The sequence below is a fragment of the Artemia franciscana genome, chromosome 14 (assembly GCF_032884065.1).
Source record: "Artemia franciscana chromosome 14, ASM3288406v1, whole genome shotgun sequence".
NCBI lineage: Eukaryota > Metazoa > Arthropoda > Branchiopoda > Anostraca > Artemiidae > Artemia > Artemia franciscana.
Genome location: NC_088876.1, coordinates 30,308,416 through 30,323,684, shown reverse-complemented (window position 1 = coordinate 30,323,684; position 15,269 = coordinate 30,308,416). Strand labels below are relative to the sequence as shown.

General features: G+C 35.8%; 1 protein-coding gene across 1 annotated transcript in view; it reads left to right on the top strand.

Moving 5' to 3' along the window:
• Positions 1 to 15,269, top strand: part of LOC136035560 (uncharacterized) — a 100,751-nt gene that overhangs the window by 36,090 nt on the left and 49,392 nt on the right. Inside the window, exons 2-3 of the mRNA XM_065717430.1 lie at positions 89 to 149; positions 9,088 to 9,237. Coding sequence (XP_065573502.1) covers positions 89 to 149; positions 9,088 to 9,237 — 211 coding nt within the window. The remainder of the gene's footprint in view (positions 1 to 88; positions 150 to 9,087; positions 9,238 to 15,269) is intronic.

Below are 15,269 nucleotides of genomic sequence, written 5' to 3'. Positions count from 1 at the left end.
TTGTATATGTATATATGTTTCATTTGTTGTGGTATTGTTCACAAAATTAATGTTCAAACCGGAGGCTTATAAAATCTTCTAATTGCAGCTTTCTCCAGAATTGGCGCAAGATAGCTGCTTAGTTGACCAAATATTTAGAAATCATTCAAGTAAGTTTGATTTTTATCCTTTTGATCTTTTTTTTTCAATATTATGTTATAGGCCTGAATTTTTGCCGAAGAGCCATTTGTCTATGAATAACTGTGACTCAGAAAATTATGGATAAAGTAATGAATATAATGTCAAGCTACCCATTGTTCACATGTAAAGTTTTTCTATCGAGAAAAAGGAGAATATTTGATCCTATATCTCCAAAATGGCTCAGGATAGGTATTAAGGTGAAAAATTAAGAAATTGTTCGGATGGACGTCGAACAAAATCAAAACACTATGTGCATGCTAGTTGTCAAAAGGGTATATCAGCGATATCTAAGGAACGGCTGAGATTTTCAGTTGGAACTTTCAGGTTATGTTAAGTGGGTGTTGAAGGGAGATTGGCGGGGGGGGGATCGTATTTTTAAAAGGGTATATCAGCGATATCTAAGGAACGACTGAGATCTTCAGTTGGAACTTTCAGGTTATGTTAAGGGGTGTTGAAGGGAGATTGGCGGGGGGATCGTATTTTCAAAAATATAGAGAGACGTTTATTTTTCATTATTGAAATAAAATCGTAAATCACTGAGATTTTCAGCAATTAATACCATTATATATTTACTATTCAGTTTATTTTCATTAGGAGTAGTTCTTTTGAGTCATCTTGATTATTTTAGTTTTTAATTAAATTTTTGTCCATGTTTTGAAACATTAAAGTACACTCTTGGAAGAGGGCAATGGTCAAACTCTTGTTTGTTGTAATAAAGAAACCAATCTGGTAACAGCTAGATTTCTAGAATCTAGAAATCTAAATTCTAGAATTTTAGATCTATCGTTCACCAAAACAGAGCTCTTTCAGAGACAACGCTCCAGAGTTACCCATAGAAAAGAGCCCTGCAGCTACGATATTCTTCGGCTACTTTTTCCAGAGCCACTTTGTATGGAAGGGTTGGCCGTTCTAACTTTGGAAACGGCTCAATAGATAGAAAATTGAACGTTCTAGTGCCTTTATTGACAACCCCCCATAGCTACGGGGCAGGGAATGTAAGTAATGCAAGTGGCCCATTGTTTACATGTAAGGTTTTCTATTGGAAAAAGGAGTATGTTTGATCCCAGGTATCTAAAAAGGGATAGGGTAATAAGGCGAATCCATAATGAAATGTTAATAGGTATGTCGAACACATTCAAAACATACTATGTGCAAGCTGGTAGTCAGAAGGGCTTAGCAGCATTCTTTAAGGAACGGCTTAGGGTATTACGTTTTTAAATTTCAGAGTGTGTTGAGGGGGATGTTGAAGAGCCAGCAAATGGGTAACCAGAATTCCTTGCTGTTTTTAAATCCCTCTACCCGTCTGCCCTGATTGAAATTTTGAAAAAAAGTCATTTTGTTCAAAATTGTCGAAAGGTAAATAGCCGGGAAATTTAAATTGAAAATGAACAGAAACCAAAATGAGTAAATATCAATACCACCATCATTGCTGCAATATAATTAAAAAAAAACTTCAGTTTGGCGCTCCCTCAGAGGCTGCGTCCGGGGACGGCCGTCCCCCTTGCCCCTCTCCAGCTATAGCATTGCACAAATTACCACAAACAGGAGTAGGGCTGCTGGCTCCTAAACCTTCTAAGGACCAGCGTTGTTGCTGCTTTGCTGAAAACAAGATATATTTCTAAGTTTCTCTTTTGTCATAATAACATCTAAAAATGAAAAATTGCTGAGACTTCCATAGATTATTATCATTGTATTTTTGCAGTAAATTTGAATCAATACTTACCTTCCGTTAAACAAATTTCTTTCAAACGTGTACACAATTTTCTATTGATTTAAATGTAACTGCAAAAGTGTCAGTATTGCAACATCATAGTAAATCTCATCATGGCAATGTGTGAAGATACAACCTGTTGTGTGAAGACAGCAGAGGGAAATTCACGTAAATTTCCCTTCCTCTTCGGGGTGAAACAAGGGTACTTGCTATCTCCGCTACTTTTCGCAGTCGTCATCGACTTCGTATTGAAGAGCGTCGACTCAATTGGGCTACGCCTAAATGATCGCCTGCTGAGCGACCTAGATTTTGCTGACGATATTGCCATCCCCGAAATCTGCAAATCACGGCTTCAAGCGCTGGTCACGAGCGTTCAACAAAAAGCATAAGATTTTGGATTCAATATAAAAACCAAAGGCATGACTACTAGCGATTCACCTATGAACATCGAGTGTAATGACAAGGACGTGGAACAATTGATCCATTTCAAATATCTTGGCAGTACCATTGAGAGCACGGGATTCACAACCGAAGAAGTCATCACCCGAATTGGACTGGCTAGCAGCACGTTCAACAGGCTCAAAAAAGTTTGGAGGTCGAGTACTTTCTCTCTCCGGCTTAAGCTCCGCCTGTTCAAGAGTAACGCTCTGACCGTCTTCCTCTATGCATCTGAAACATGGCATCTTAACCAATAGCAAGAGAGGAGAATTCAGTCTTTTGAAAACATATGCCTAAGGAGACTTCTCGGCATTCACTGGACCCAGAAGGTTACGAACAGTGTTTCCACTTCGCATGCTTCAAAAATCGGTATGACGTGCCTAAAATTCGGCAGAAAATCGGTAGATGGCGTCACGCTATCGGTAGAAAAATTGGTAGGGAATTTCTATACATGCCCAAACCCTCTAGGTGCATGTTAAGTTCGCAAAAATGCTCAATTTTCTGCTGAAGTCCTAGATCACTTCAGAATTAGACCACTCTACAAGGGTCTATCGATTTACGATTGATCATACGATGATTTAAAGTAATGTTTTCTTTAAATCTGCAAAAGAGTAATGGGGTGTTGTTTGATCTCTTTGTAATAACGACGGTTACGAAATGTTGCTGTCGTTGCAAGTGCAGCGTTTGCAGTGGTTCTTGTAAGTCGCTAGTATACTAATATGGTATACTCTTGAGCTAGCGGCGATTCTAAAATGTTGCAAACGTGGCATTTGCTGTAGTTGCTGCAAATCTGCAGCGCCTGTGAATCAGAATTCTCATATAAGGAAAGAACGATTTTCATGTATTAATTAAATTGCCATTTGGTGTTTATGCCTACGTGGGAACAAGATATGTTTAGACACGAATATATTGCCTGGCACGCGTGTAAACACAGATGCTAGCTAGAAACGCATGAGAACAAGGCTTAAAAATTGCACTTTCTATATCCTTAGTTATTATTTATGGAATCCTGTTCTACTGAATCAGGTACTGTTCATCATAGTAAAGCATTTAAAATTGGACTTCAAACAACAAATGAGATACTGGATTCAAATGATTAAAGCAACTGATACGCAACTGCAAACGAAGGAATCAAGCCTATGATGGCGTCAGTAGAATACGTTGATTGAATTCTAATCTACTTAATTAGGTACTTTTCATCACAATAAATCAATAAAGCACACTTGGTCTACAAACAACAATTCAGGAACAGCGGCAGTTTCAAACATCTAATGCAACTCAAAACAGAACCTTTTGCTCTTCCACCGTAGACATACATCACTAACATTCTGAAGCCTTAGCCTAGAATCGTATCGATACATACGTTGATTGAATTCTAATCTACTTAATTAGGTACTTTTAATCATAATAAATCAATAAAGCACACTTTGGAACAGTGGATGTTTCAAATATCTAATGCAACACAAAACAGAAGCTTTTGCTACTATAGACTAACTTTGATCACTCATATACACTCTTCAACTGTCGCAGATGCTCCTACTTCCTTTAGCCGTTTCTCTAGTTCATGATCAACTATCAGCGATGAAGAATGCATATTCATCCTCTTCGTGCCGCATTTAGTACGGGAGATGGCAGATAAGGTCAGTGTCGACAATTTATTTTGTTTATCAGTCTTCACCTCTTTTAAAGTGCTGAAAAGATGTTCTGCAACAACATTCGAGAAAGGCAGTAAAAAGAAAAAGTAAATAACCGGCCTTAGATTTACAAACCTTGGTCGACCACTTGGGGTAACAATGGAAAAAACGAATCTACAATATTCTACCTTCGGAACATCAACAGAGCTTTGTTCACGCCATTCCGAGTCAATGGCAGCTCTAAGACATGTAGGAGGGAAATACTTAACTGGAAGCGGTGCAAGACTAGAAAGATTCAGCTTAGCAGCATTTGAACGCTCTACAAGACAGGACATCTCATGCAAATCATCATCAAATACGAATCCGGTTTTGATCTGTGCAACTGCTTCCTTGTAAAATTCTCTTACTGTGAGGTATACCTTCATCTCTTTATTATGGTCCACCTTAGGGTCGCGCTCTACAACCTCTGAAATAGCGAGCTGGGCATTCAGTCCAAGATAAATATTTTGGATGTCTGCATAATAATTGTCATCATTTACATCGACATCTAGTGGATTCTTCAAACCATTTACATATTCTACCTCAAGAAAGTTCTTGGAGAGAGTAATGTATGGAAAAGGGGGGGACTGTGATTGGAAAAGAGCATTGAAGTCAGCCAACAAGCCAAAAATATAGTCCATGGACATCATCATTATTCTCATAAAGGGGTTTTTCAAGCCACAAAGAGCTAAATCGTTTCCATGGGTAGGATCATCAAACACAGCCTCAGTAAAATATAATTTGAGAGCATCCCATTGCTCAAGAATCCTTTTGACGCAGCTATGTACAGATAACCATCTAGTTTGTCCAAGGGAAAATATCTTGTGATTATCAATTTCTAAGAAGTCTTAGTAAGCTTTCAATGAATTCACTCGTTTTGCACTATGACTGAAGTGGCTGTGAATGGTTCCGGGATTTCGCTAAATGGTGCTTTTCGCAGCCACGCCTATTATGTTCAATTAAAAAGAAAAAAATCGGCAAAAAATCGCCAAAAGTTGGTAGAAAATCGGTATTTCGGTAGGCTTAAAATTTATTCGGTAGAAAAGTCCAAAAATCGGTAGATGTACCGATTAATCGGTAGAAGTGGAAACACTGTACGAACGAGCACATTAGAAATATCACAAGTTAACCGTCACTCATCGAGACCGTACGAAGTCGTAGATGGAGCTAACTCGGATACGTGCTGCGCATGGATGGCTCCATAATCCACAAATCTACATTTTTCTGGTTACCTGAAGGCACTCGCCGCAGAGGAAGACTCAAAATTACATTCTGTTGTACCTACAACAACGACCCGCAGCACCTTCACGCCTCAATACAGCTGGAATGGGAAGATATTGTCGCAGCCGCAAGTTTCAGAGACGATTGGAAACTCTTCTTTGATTTCCTAAGTGCCTCTAGAGGCACAGAAGGATCTAAGGTCTAAGGTAAGGACTAGAAGGATAAACACTTACATCATATTTAAAAAAAAATGAAGATGAAACATTTCAAGAAAGTGTATGCACATAATAAAGTAGTCTGACAAAAAGTAGCTGACAAATATTTCAGCTAAGAAACAAGTACTTATGAGTACTTGACAAGAATTACATCATAATAACTGACAAAATGTTTCATGCTTTGGTCAACAGAACACGCATTTTTCCTGAGAAGGACGAGTGTTTGTTCGTTATTAGTTAAAGAAATATATTACCCAATAAATTGGTTAAAGAAAAGCTAAAAGCCACTTGAAACCCAAAACTACTAGCAATAAAGTCATAAAATAATTCGAAATTATAATGAAAAGGAGTAACAAAGAATGAATAAATGAAACCCGAAAATAACAGAAATCAAACTGAATAATCAAATAAACATTAAGATGACAGATACTGCTTTTAAAATGAATAACCAAGTCAAACTTAATGCGAAGAGAAATTACCACAAAGAAGACAACTGTGATAATTAGAATTGACATATGCCATTTTGGTCGAATATGAGTGCTATATGAGTCATGGGTGAACTGAGCGTCAGGAATTGAATGATGCAGTGAGAATTGCCCTAGCTTGTACCGTTACGAAGATGAAAAGAGATATGCGCCTCTTCGTGTCGCATGTCTCTTTTTTATCAGGTCTTATTGCAATTCAAAATGGGAAGAAGAGGATTATCTTATGGAGCTGTAACATAGGTCCTGGCATTTGTCTCCTTATTTTTGCCAAAGAAAAAGGACACACAAGTAGTATAGCCATGGAAACTCCAAGACGAACTTCATTAGCATAACCGGTTACTATTCCTGCCATGGGTGAAAACCTATATATTGCTGTCAGGGCATGATTAACGTTTAGTTGACTTTCACTAAGTAAGAGGAATTACCAGTTATCATTCAGAAATTATTACTTAAAATTCAGGTCATGACCATTATACGAATAAGTTTTTTATTTTGGGCTGTATGAAAATGGTCTTTCCATGAGCCTGGATAAAGTAAATCGAACGCATTTTATAATACGAAACAACGAATTCTAGTGAATCAAAAAGCGACAAATCTACTACCCTTTTTTTTCTCGTGATTAAATAAATAAAACTAGTTTTTTTTAACTGAAAGTAAGGAGCGACATTAAACTTAAAACGAACAGGAATTACTCCGTATATGAAATGGGTTGTCCCCTCCGTAATCCCTCGCTCTTTACGCTGAAGTTTTTAATTGTTTTAAAAAGTAGAATTTTGGCAAAGAGTCAAACTTTAGCGTAAAGAGCGAGGGATTGCGGAGGGGACAGCCCATTTCATAGAAGGAGTAATTTTTGTTCGTTTTAAGTTTTAATGTCGCTCCTTACTTTCAGTTAAAAAACTAGTTTTTTTAATTTAATTTCTGAACGTTTTGAATTAATGCTTGTTTGATTTTGGCTCTCCGTACATAAATTATTAAAATTAAACTTTCGTATTAATTCTTTTTTTGGCTAAATGGCTTTCTCTTAGTTTTGATCAGAAGATTTTGAGAAATAACGGGTGGGGAAAGAGGCCTAGTTGCCCTTTAAGTTTTCGGTTACTTAAAAAGGCAACTAGAACTTTTAATTTTTAACGAACGTTTTTATTAGTAAAAAATATACGTAACTTAAGCATTAACTTCCGTAACAAACTTTTATTCTTATATTTTTGATTATATTTATGAGGGGTTTTGTCCCCTCGTTTATACCTCGCTCTTCATACTAAATCTTAAGTTTTGTCCCAATTTTTTAAGAATGACCCCTGAATCAGAAAGGCCGTAGAATAAATAGTTGAAATTACTAAAAATATTTTAGCATAAAGAGCGAAGTATTTTTCTCCTCCTAAATACGTCGCTCTTTATGCTAAAGTATTTTTAGAACCCCTCATATGCATAATAATCTCTGTTCATTTTAAGTTTTAATGCTACTACTTACTTTCAATTGAAAAAACTTTTTCATGTTTATATTTTCAATTTTTTTTAATAGTAATGCTAGAAAATCCTGCGACCTGTTCATTGAATTTCTCTTCCCCCATGAAATATTCCTCCAAGGAAAGATCCTCCCACATAGCCCCCTCCCCTCAACCCCACACCCAAACCAAAAAATCCCACTGAAAACGTCGGTACACTTCCCTATAACCATTACTGTATGTAAACAAATTACTGTATGTAAAAATATTATTGTATTGGTCAAAGTTTGTAACTTGCAGCCCCTCCCCCAGGGACTTTGGGGGAGTAAGTCATCCCCAAAGACATAGTTATTATGGTTTTCGACTATGCGGAACAAAATGGCTATCTCAAAATTCTGATCCGTTGACTTTGGGAAAAAAATGAGCGTGGGAGGGGGCCTAGGTGCGCTCCAATTTTTTTGGTCACTTAAAAAGGGCACTAGAACTTTTCAATTCCGTTAGAATGAGCCCCCTTGCAACACTCTAGGACCACTTGGTCGATACGATGACCCCTGGGGAAAAAACCAACAAACAAACAAATAAACACGCACCCGTGATCTGTCTTCTGGCAAAAAAATACGAAATTCCACGTTTTTATAGATTGGACCTTGAAATTTTTTCTAAAGGGTTCTCTGATAGGCTGAATGCGATGGTGTGATTTTCGTTAAGACCCTATGACTTTTAGGGGGTGTTTCCCCCTATTTTCCAAAATAAGGCAAATTTTCTCAGGCTCGTAACTTTTGATGACAAAGACTAAATTTGATTGAAACTTATATATTTAAAATCAGCATAAAAATCCGATTCTTTTGATATATCTTTTAGCATCGAGGTTCTGTTTTTTAGAGTTTCGTTTACTATTGAGCCGGGTCGCTCCTTACTACAGTTTGACATGCCACGGACTGACATGCCACGGACACCACGAACTGTTTGACATGCGCTTGGATAATGTTCAGTTGCTATGGCATTTTTTATAGGAAATTTTTGGCCATCCATGTCCCACCTCCAAGAGCCCTAATACCTTTCCCCAACTTTTTACTCCCCTCCCCTTTTTTTGAACTGAGAATTTTTTTGAACTTAGTCAGGTAATCCATTTTTGGAGGGTTTCCTTCTCAGTTTCTAAAATTATGAAAACTTTATATCATGAACGTTCTTATTTCATGAATACTGCTTACTGCAGCATTTTCTTTTGTACATGACCCTAAGTAAGGTTTTCTTTCGACTTTCAGTCTTTACAAATGGGAATCATTTTTCATTCGTGGTTATTTTCGTGAAATAGGGTATACATCTTAAAAGATGGTATAGGACATATAAATCAATCTATAGTACGACTTTCTACCGTTTCCGCACCCGTACCTAAGTCACACGAATATATGGTTTTTAAAGGCGTTCTTAAGACCCATCTGAATGACTCCCATCCTCTTCTGTTTAGAAATATCTTTTAAGGTTAGGTCGAGAGGGTAGTAACCCTAGGTTTATCTTGGGGTAAGAGTATCCGTGGTTTTCTTCTAGCATTGGATTATTAACACAGGTGGAACATTTTCTGGAGCAAAGGTTTTTAAACTAGTCTCAGGTTAAAGGGTAATACTCCCCTAAATCTTCCTGCAGGCATAAAAGATTCTAAGGAATCTATCTCTCTTGGGTGAAGAGTATGGTGTATCTGATTGTTCGTTTATTAATTTTCAGCATGTAAGGATTGGTTTTCATCATCTGACAGATGTGATCGAGTGAGTGGATGTGGAGTTGTTCTTCAGCCTTTTGTTGACATTTACTACAAAAGTGGGTACAATTTTACCCAAGTTGCTTTTAATGTGAGCTTTACAGAACTTGCCCGAGGTGAGTTAAATTTGCCCATTTTATCGTAGATCTAGTGAAGTGATAAAAAAAAATTATAATCACATCTGTTAGTTCGATGGTTGTTGCTAATTGCTGTGAGAGTAATTCACTAATTATAAAAAAACAAATTGTAAGGGTAAACTTCGAGGATCCTTTTTTTTTTCATTACCCATAAAAAGAACATATTATAATTTTAGCTAATATCAGGTGCGTAGCCTGGTCTTTAGGGTTTCTAAAACAGATTTTGCTGGACAGTTATGATTCTTGCGTGTTTTCTGATTGCTTTGTGTCCAAAATTAACAAATATGAAGTTTGAACGCTAGATTTAGGTAACATTAGACAGTGTGGATTTAAAAGCTTATATATGGATTTATAATAATTCGTACTTTAATGCCTTCCCTGGTTTCATTACTTTCCTCTTATTTTTGCATGATATGTCGCCCAGAAACTTATTGTAAATACCCCTATGCTCTTTTACAAGTCTTAAAGTGTTTTCGCTGATATTCTTTGCTATGTTTCTATCTTTCCTCCCTAAACATACCCTGCTACTTTGCAAACTATTCTCCTGAAACGATTTCATCCATCCTCTACTTATTAAGTTATAAAATTTCCAGTTTCTGATCCAACTCTTCCTGGAAATTTCCTATAAAATTTCTTGTACATACCCCCTCACTCTTTTACAAGTCTTAAAGTGTTTTTGCTGATATCCTTTGCTACGTTTCTATCTTTCCTCCCTTAGACATTTCATGTTATTTTGCAAACTATTCTCCTAAAATGATTCCATCCATTCTCTATTTGTCAAATTACAAACTCTCCAGTTTCTGATCCAACTGTTCCTGGGAATTTCCTCTAAAATTTCTTGTACATATCCCTTCGCTCTTTTACAAGTCTTAAAGTGTTTTCGCTGATATTCTTTGCTACGTCTCTATTTTTCCTCCCTAAGACATTTCCTTCTACTTTACAAGCTATTCCCCTAAAATGATTCCATACATCCTCTACTTTTCAAATTATATACTTTCCAGTTTCTGATCCAACTGTTCCTGTGAATTTCCTCTAAAATTCTCCTTGTAGACTTTAACAACGCCATGTATTCTTGGAGGGTGCGAGCCCTCGTAAGCTTGAGCTTCAAATTAATTACATACGCCTCTAGAAGGTTATCTTTACTTTTGGCTTCAATAGTAGCACACCTATATGCCCTAGCGGGGTTAACATCGCTCGAGGTTTTTCTTTCAAAACTTTTTAATTGGTATGTATTCCCGTTTACTTGATACTTTTGTAATAATAGGCTACATGTTAATTGTTGGAATATTTACAGGGTTTCCCTTGTCCTTTTGCTTAAAGTACCGAAGACGCTAAAAATGAAAACTAATTCTTTAAATTGGTCATGTGGAAACTAAACACAGCCATATATGTCTTAATTGTAAAAAAACAGGAATTCAATTTTTTTAAGGAAAACTAGCTTCTATTTATAACTGTATTCTGGAAAATATGATAAGAAAATATGATAATACTCTTCTTTAGGTACTTTTGGCTATCTTGGAAAGGGATTAGGTTAGGAAAATGAAACTTTCAGGGATGGGTCTACAGGCTAAAGTATGTCCCGGGAAGGTATTTTTGATCACCTACCTCCACTTCTTGTCCCTCTAGAGGGTCCTGACCTTTGATGACCTTTAAAAATATATGTGTTATAAAAGTGAAACTTTTTAAAAAGTAGTGAAACCTTTATAAAAGTGAAGATCAAAATAGATCTTCTGCTTAAATGAAGTACAGCAAGATTGTTTTCACCTTCGTATCTTTGCTCAATCCCGATTTATAAGGTTTTAAAGATATGCAAATACATTTCCTAAATTTTGAAAAAAAAACAACATTGATATGGCTTGAAATTCTACTCAAATAACAGGAATTACATCTTCAGAACTAAAGTCAGAGAAAAAGAAAGTGGTTACTGAAAATTAAGGTAAAATGTTGTTTTGTCAAAATTTGAAAAGGTTATAGACCTGTCACGTAGGCAAATTTCAGGACCCTCTATAGGGAGAAGGAGAAGAGGTAGGTACTTCAAAATACCTTCCTGGGACATACTTTAGCCTGTAGACCCATCCCTGAAAGTTTCGTTTTCTTAACCTACCCCCTTTCCGAGGTAGCCCAAAGTAGCTAAAGTAGAATTTTACCGCAAATTGTAGTATATTGCCAGTTTCACATAATCGATGACTTCCACTGATACCTCATGTAGGCTAAGGTAAGATAACCAATATGCTGTGTGATTTGCTTGAAAATTTTAATATATATCTACCTCATAATTATTATATATTAGTTGTCTATACCCTTTATACAATTTTGTTGTATTTTAAATACAAAACACTTTGTCAAACAGCATCAATTACCCTACTATCTTGCAAATTAGGTTCAGAGCTGCTCAGAGGGGACAGGGCAAACAGGGCGGCTGCCCTGGGTGGCAATGCAAAGAGTTAACCTGTTTTGATCCGTTTTTTGTTTTGATTTGGCACTATTAACCCTAGGAACAAGTGGGATTGAATTTGAACAGTAGATGTTAAGTCATTATCTGCTATTTCAGAAGAGATTTCTTCCTGTTTGAATAATAAATAAGTTTTATTCCCAATAAAGCATGATGACAAAAATTTCAGTTCCAATAATTCTTGACATGAAATATTTCAAAAGCATAATAGTTCAGCATCCAACTTATTCTTGTACTTGAAGGTAGTTTAAACTAACATAAGAATAATAGACTGGTGATGTGTAAATATTATTTCACATAAACAGTTCTTAGTAGAAAGCTCTAAGGAGTTAGAAACTTTTACAAATAAAAAGAATTGTCTTTTGATGCTGATTCAAAATATATATATAGGACAAGCAAGATTCGTCAAGTTTAATAGTGTCCATAAAAAGCTATAAGCTTGAGAAAATTTGACTGATTTTCAAAGAGGAAGGAAAATCCACATGAAGTCAAGCAATCTTAATGAGAATCACATCCTCTGATTCAGCATATCAGAGAACTATAGATAGATAAGTATATTTTAAAGCCAAATATACAGCCATGAACACAGTGCAATAACATAAACGAAAGACAGAAATAACATAAACTTTGATCAGTGATCATCACCACTGACCGTATTTCAAACAGTAGGTTGTACGAAAAGTGTGGTTCAATCCCGCTTTCTGGGGCTACAATGAAAGAAAGGTTGAGATGGCTAGGCCACGTTCTACGGATGAAGGATGACAGATTACCGAAGATTGTCCTTTTTGGCCAACCGTCTGGGGCTACACGGAAAGCAGGTCTTCCTTGTCTGGGTTGGGAGGATGTCATAAATAAAGATTTAAAGGAAATGGGAACTTCCTGGGAGGGTGTAAAGAGGGAGGCTTTCAATAGATTAGGTTGGAGGAGGAGCGTGCGTAGCTTTGTTGGCCTCAGGCGGCTTGGTCCTGCAGTGAGTTATTAGTAGTAGTAGTAGTAGTAGTAGTATAAGACGCTTAAATAAAACACTGCATTAACCGAATACTAGTACTTAATACTTAAAAAAAGGTCAATGAAAAGAACATAAATAAAACGTTACGTTTACTTTATACTGAGATTTTTTATTTATTTATTATCATTTTTTTTATTTAACAAAATTTCCAGATACCTTGCTACTCTACAAATAAACTGAGGCGAAGTACTATTTAAGACACCTGGAAGTATCAACTTATTATTTCCAAATATCCCTTCCCTTATCGTAGTGAGCCCCTGGCACTGGCTTAAGCAATGCACTAAATAATCCTCATTAACTCTACAAAGCGGGCAAGTATATCTGTCTTCATTGGAACGTCTTTCTTTGAAATATTTTATAAATCTTCCACTAGTTGGCAGGCAGTTAGCCTTGAGCTACATCCACAACGTCAAATATCTCGCTTTTAAATTCAGCATAAAGTAGAACTCCTGCCCATAAACCACCTTAACATCCTTATAAAACTTTAATGTTTCTGATTTTTTTAAATCTCCTCACTCCATTTTTCAATCATTTGATTCTCGAGCACTATCTTAATCTCATTCTCCCAATTCGCATTTATATCCGTTGGTCCTCTACCTTCATTCCAAACAAAGGAAAACCCTGTTTTGTCTTTATATGTATTTTATTTTTAGTGGTCATGATCTTTTTTTCCCTGCGAGAGTAAATCTTCATAAGCTGCCTTAAGCAACCTGTAACTCGGTAACTGGACGACTTTCAACCAAAATTTAATCATTGAGATTAGTCTGTAATTTATTAGTGGCAATATACCTAGATCGCCATTTAAAAACTAGGAATGAGTTGTTCTATGCAGCCCAAACAATCTCTTAAAGCACCCTAATTGAATACTCTCTATCTGAGTCGCTCTCTCATGCCCCCAAATCATCAGATTATCAGAGAACTATATTATAGACATTTCAAGCGTCCATCTCAAATTTGTGGTTTTTCTAAGAAAAAGATTACAGGTGCATATTTCTTTATTTGTGTTTTTTTTTCTCATGATTAATTGCATCAGGATTGCGATCCTTGAATGTTAGGTCAGGGGTGATTTGAATGGAACTGGATTTGTAATGCTGTTTTTCAGTGATAAGATTTTGCAATCACCAAACTGTGGTTGTTCCACAAAGAGGGCCAATTTTGCCATTGATTGTCAATTCTGAGGTAGCACATCAATTTGCAAGCTTCGAAAAATTCAAATTGATCTTTCCAATTGCCAAGAATGTAAAGTAGCACTCTGGGGCATTTATGCACGTGGGCATTTGAGCATATTTAAGCACTTGGGGCATTTAGTAGCACTCTGGGGCATTTATGACACTAAACATGGGCATTTGTTATCTTAATCCTTGGCTTGACTAAGTTGATTTAATAGATTTTTTGTGAAATTATATGCAGCAGCATATGCATCGGCTATTATAAAAGATGATTGGTGGGTATTTTGTAGGAGGGAGGGATATCACATATCTTAAAGAACACATTTCAATACCTAAATTGTCTAGCTCTCCACGGGCCTTCACTTAAGTATAGGTAAGAGTATGGCAATAGAAGTCAATTTTTGGTTCAGTGGAAATGCAGATTTTTTGGATTGATAAAAAAAATAGGTAAAAAAGTATAATAAAAAAAGTATAAAAATGGCAATGATAAAATACTGATAAATAATAAAAAAAAGCTTAATAAAAAAGCATATATAACATGTATGCTTAAACTAAGTATTCAGACATTTTCAAATCTTTCTCTGAGCTCTAGTTAAACAAGCATTAACTAAACTCTAGTTAAATTGGAAATTATGCTTCGGGGTAGCAATGTACAAGAACACAAGAAAATATTTGATAAATTTACAGTTTACAACATAATCCAGCTTGGAATATATCACTTGATGTTTTTTTTTAATTCTCATTCTCTTTTATAATTGAATAATCACTTCTAAATTAGCCAAATGTGCCATTGATCGTCAATTGTGAGGTAGCAGATCAATTTATGGACATAGAAAAATATATATTAATCTTCTCATATGCAAAGAAGATAAAGCTACACTGAGAGGACATAGAAAAATATATATTAATCTTCTCTTATTCAAAGAAGATAAAGCTACACTGAGAGGTAAACCTGAGAGGTGAGAGGTTGAACCTGAAAAGTAATTTAGTCTAGTCCATACAAGATACTCACTAAACATAGGCATTTATTATTTTAATCCTTGTCTTATCTAAGTTGATTTCTAGATTTTTCATGATAATAATATGCAGTAACAGATGATAGGGAACAAGCTATTATGAAATACTAGCTGTTGGGGAGGCGCTTCGCGCCCCCCAAGCCCCCCCCCGTGCGCGTAAGTTGTTACGCGCCATATTAGCTACGCGCCATTGTAGTTGTGTCCCTGATATATATATATATATATATATATATATATATATATATATATATATATATATATATATATATATATATATATATATATATATATATATATATATATATATATATATATATATATATATATATATATATATATATATATATATATATATATATATATAT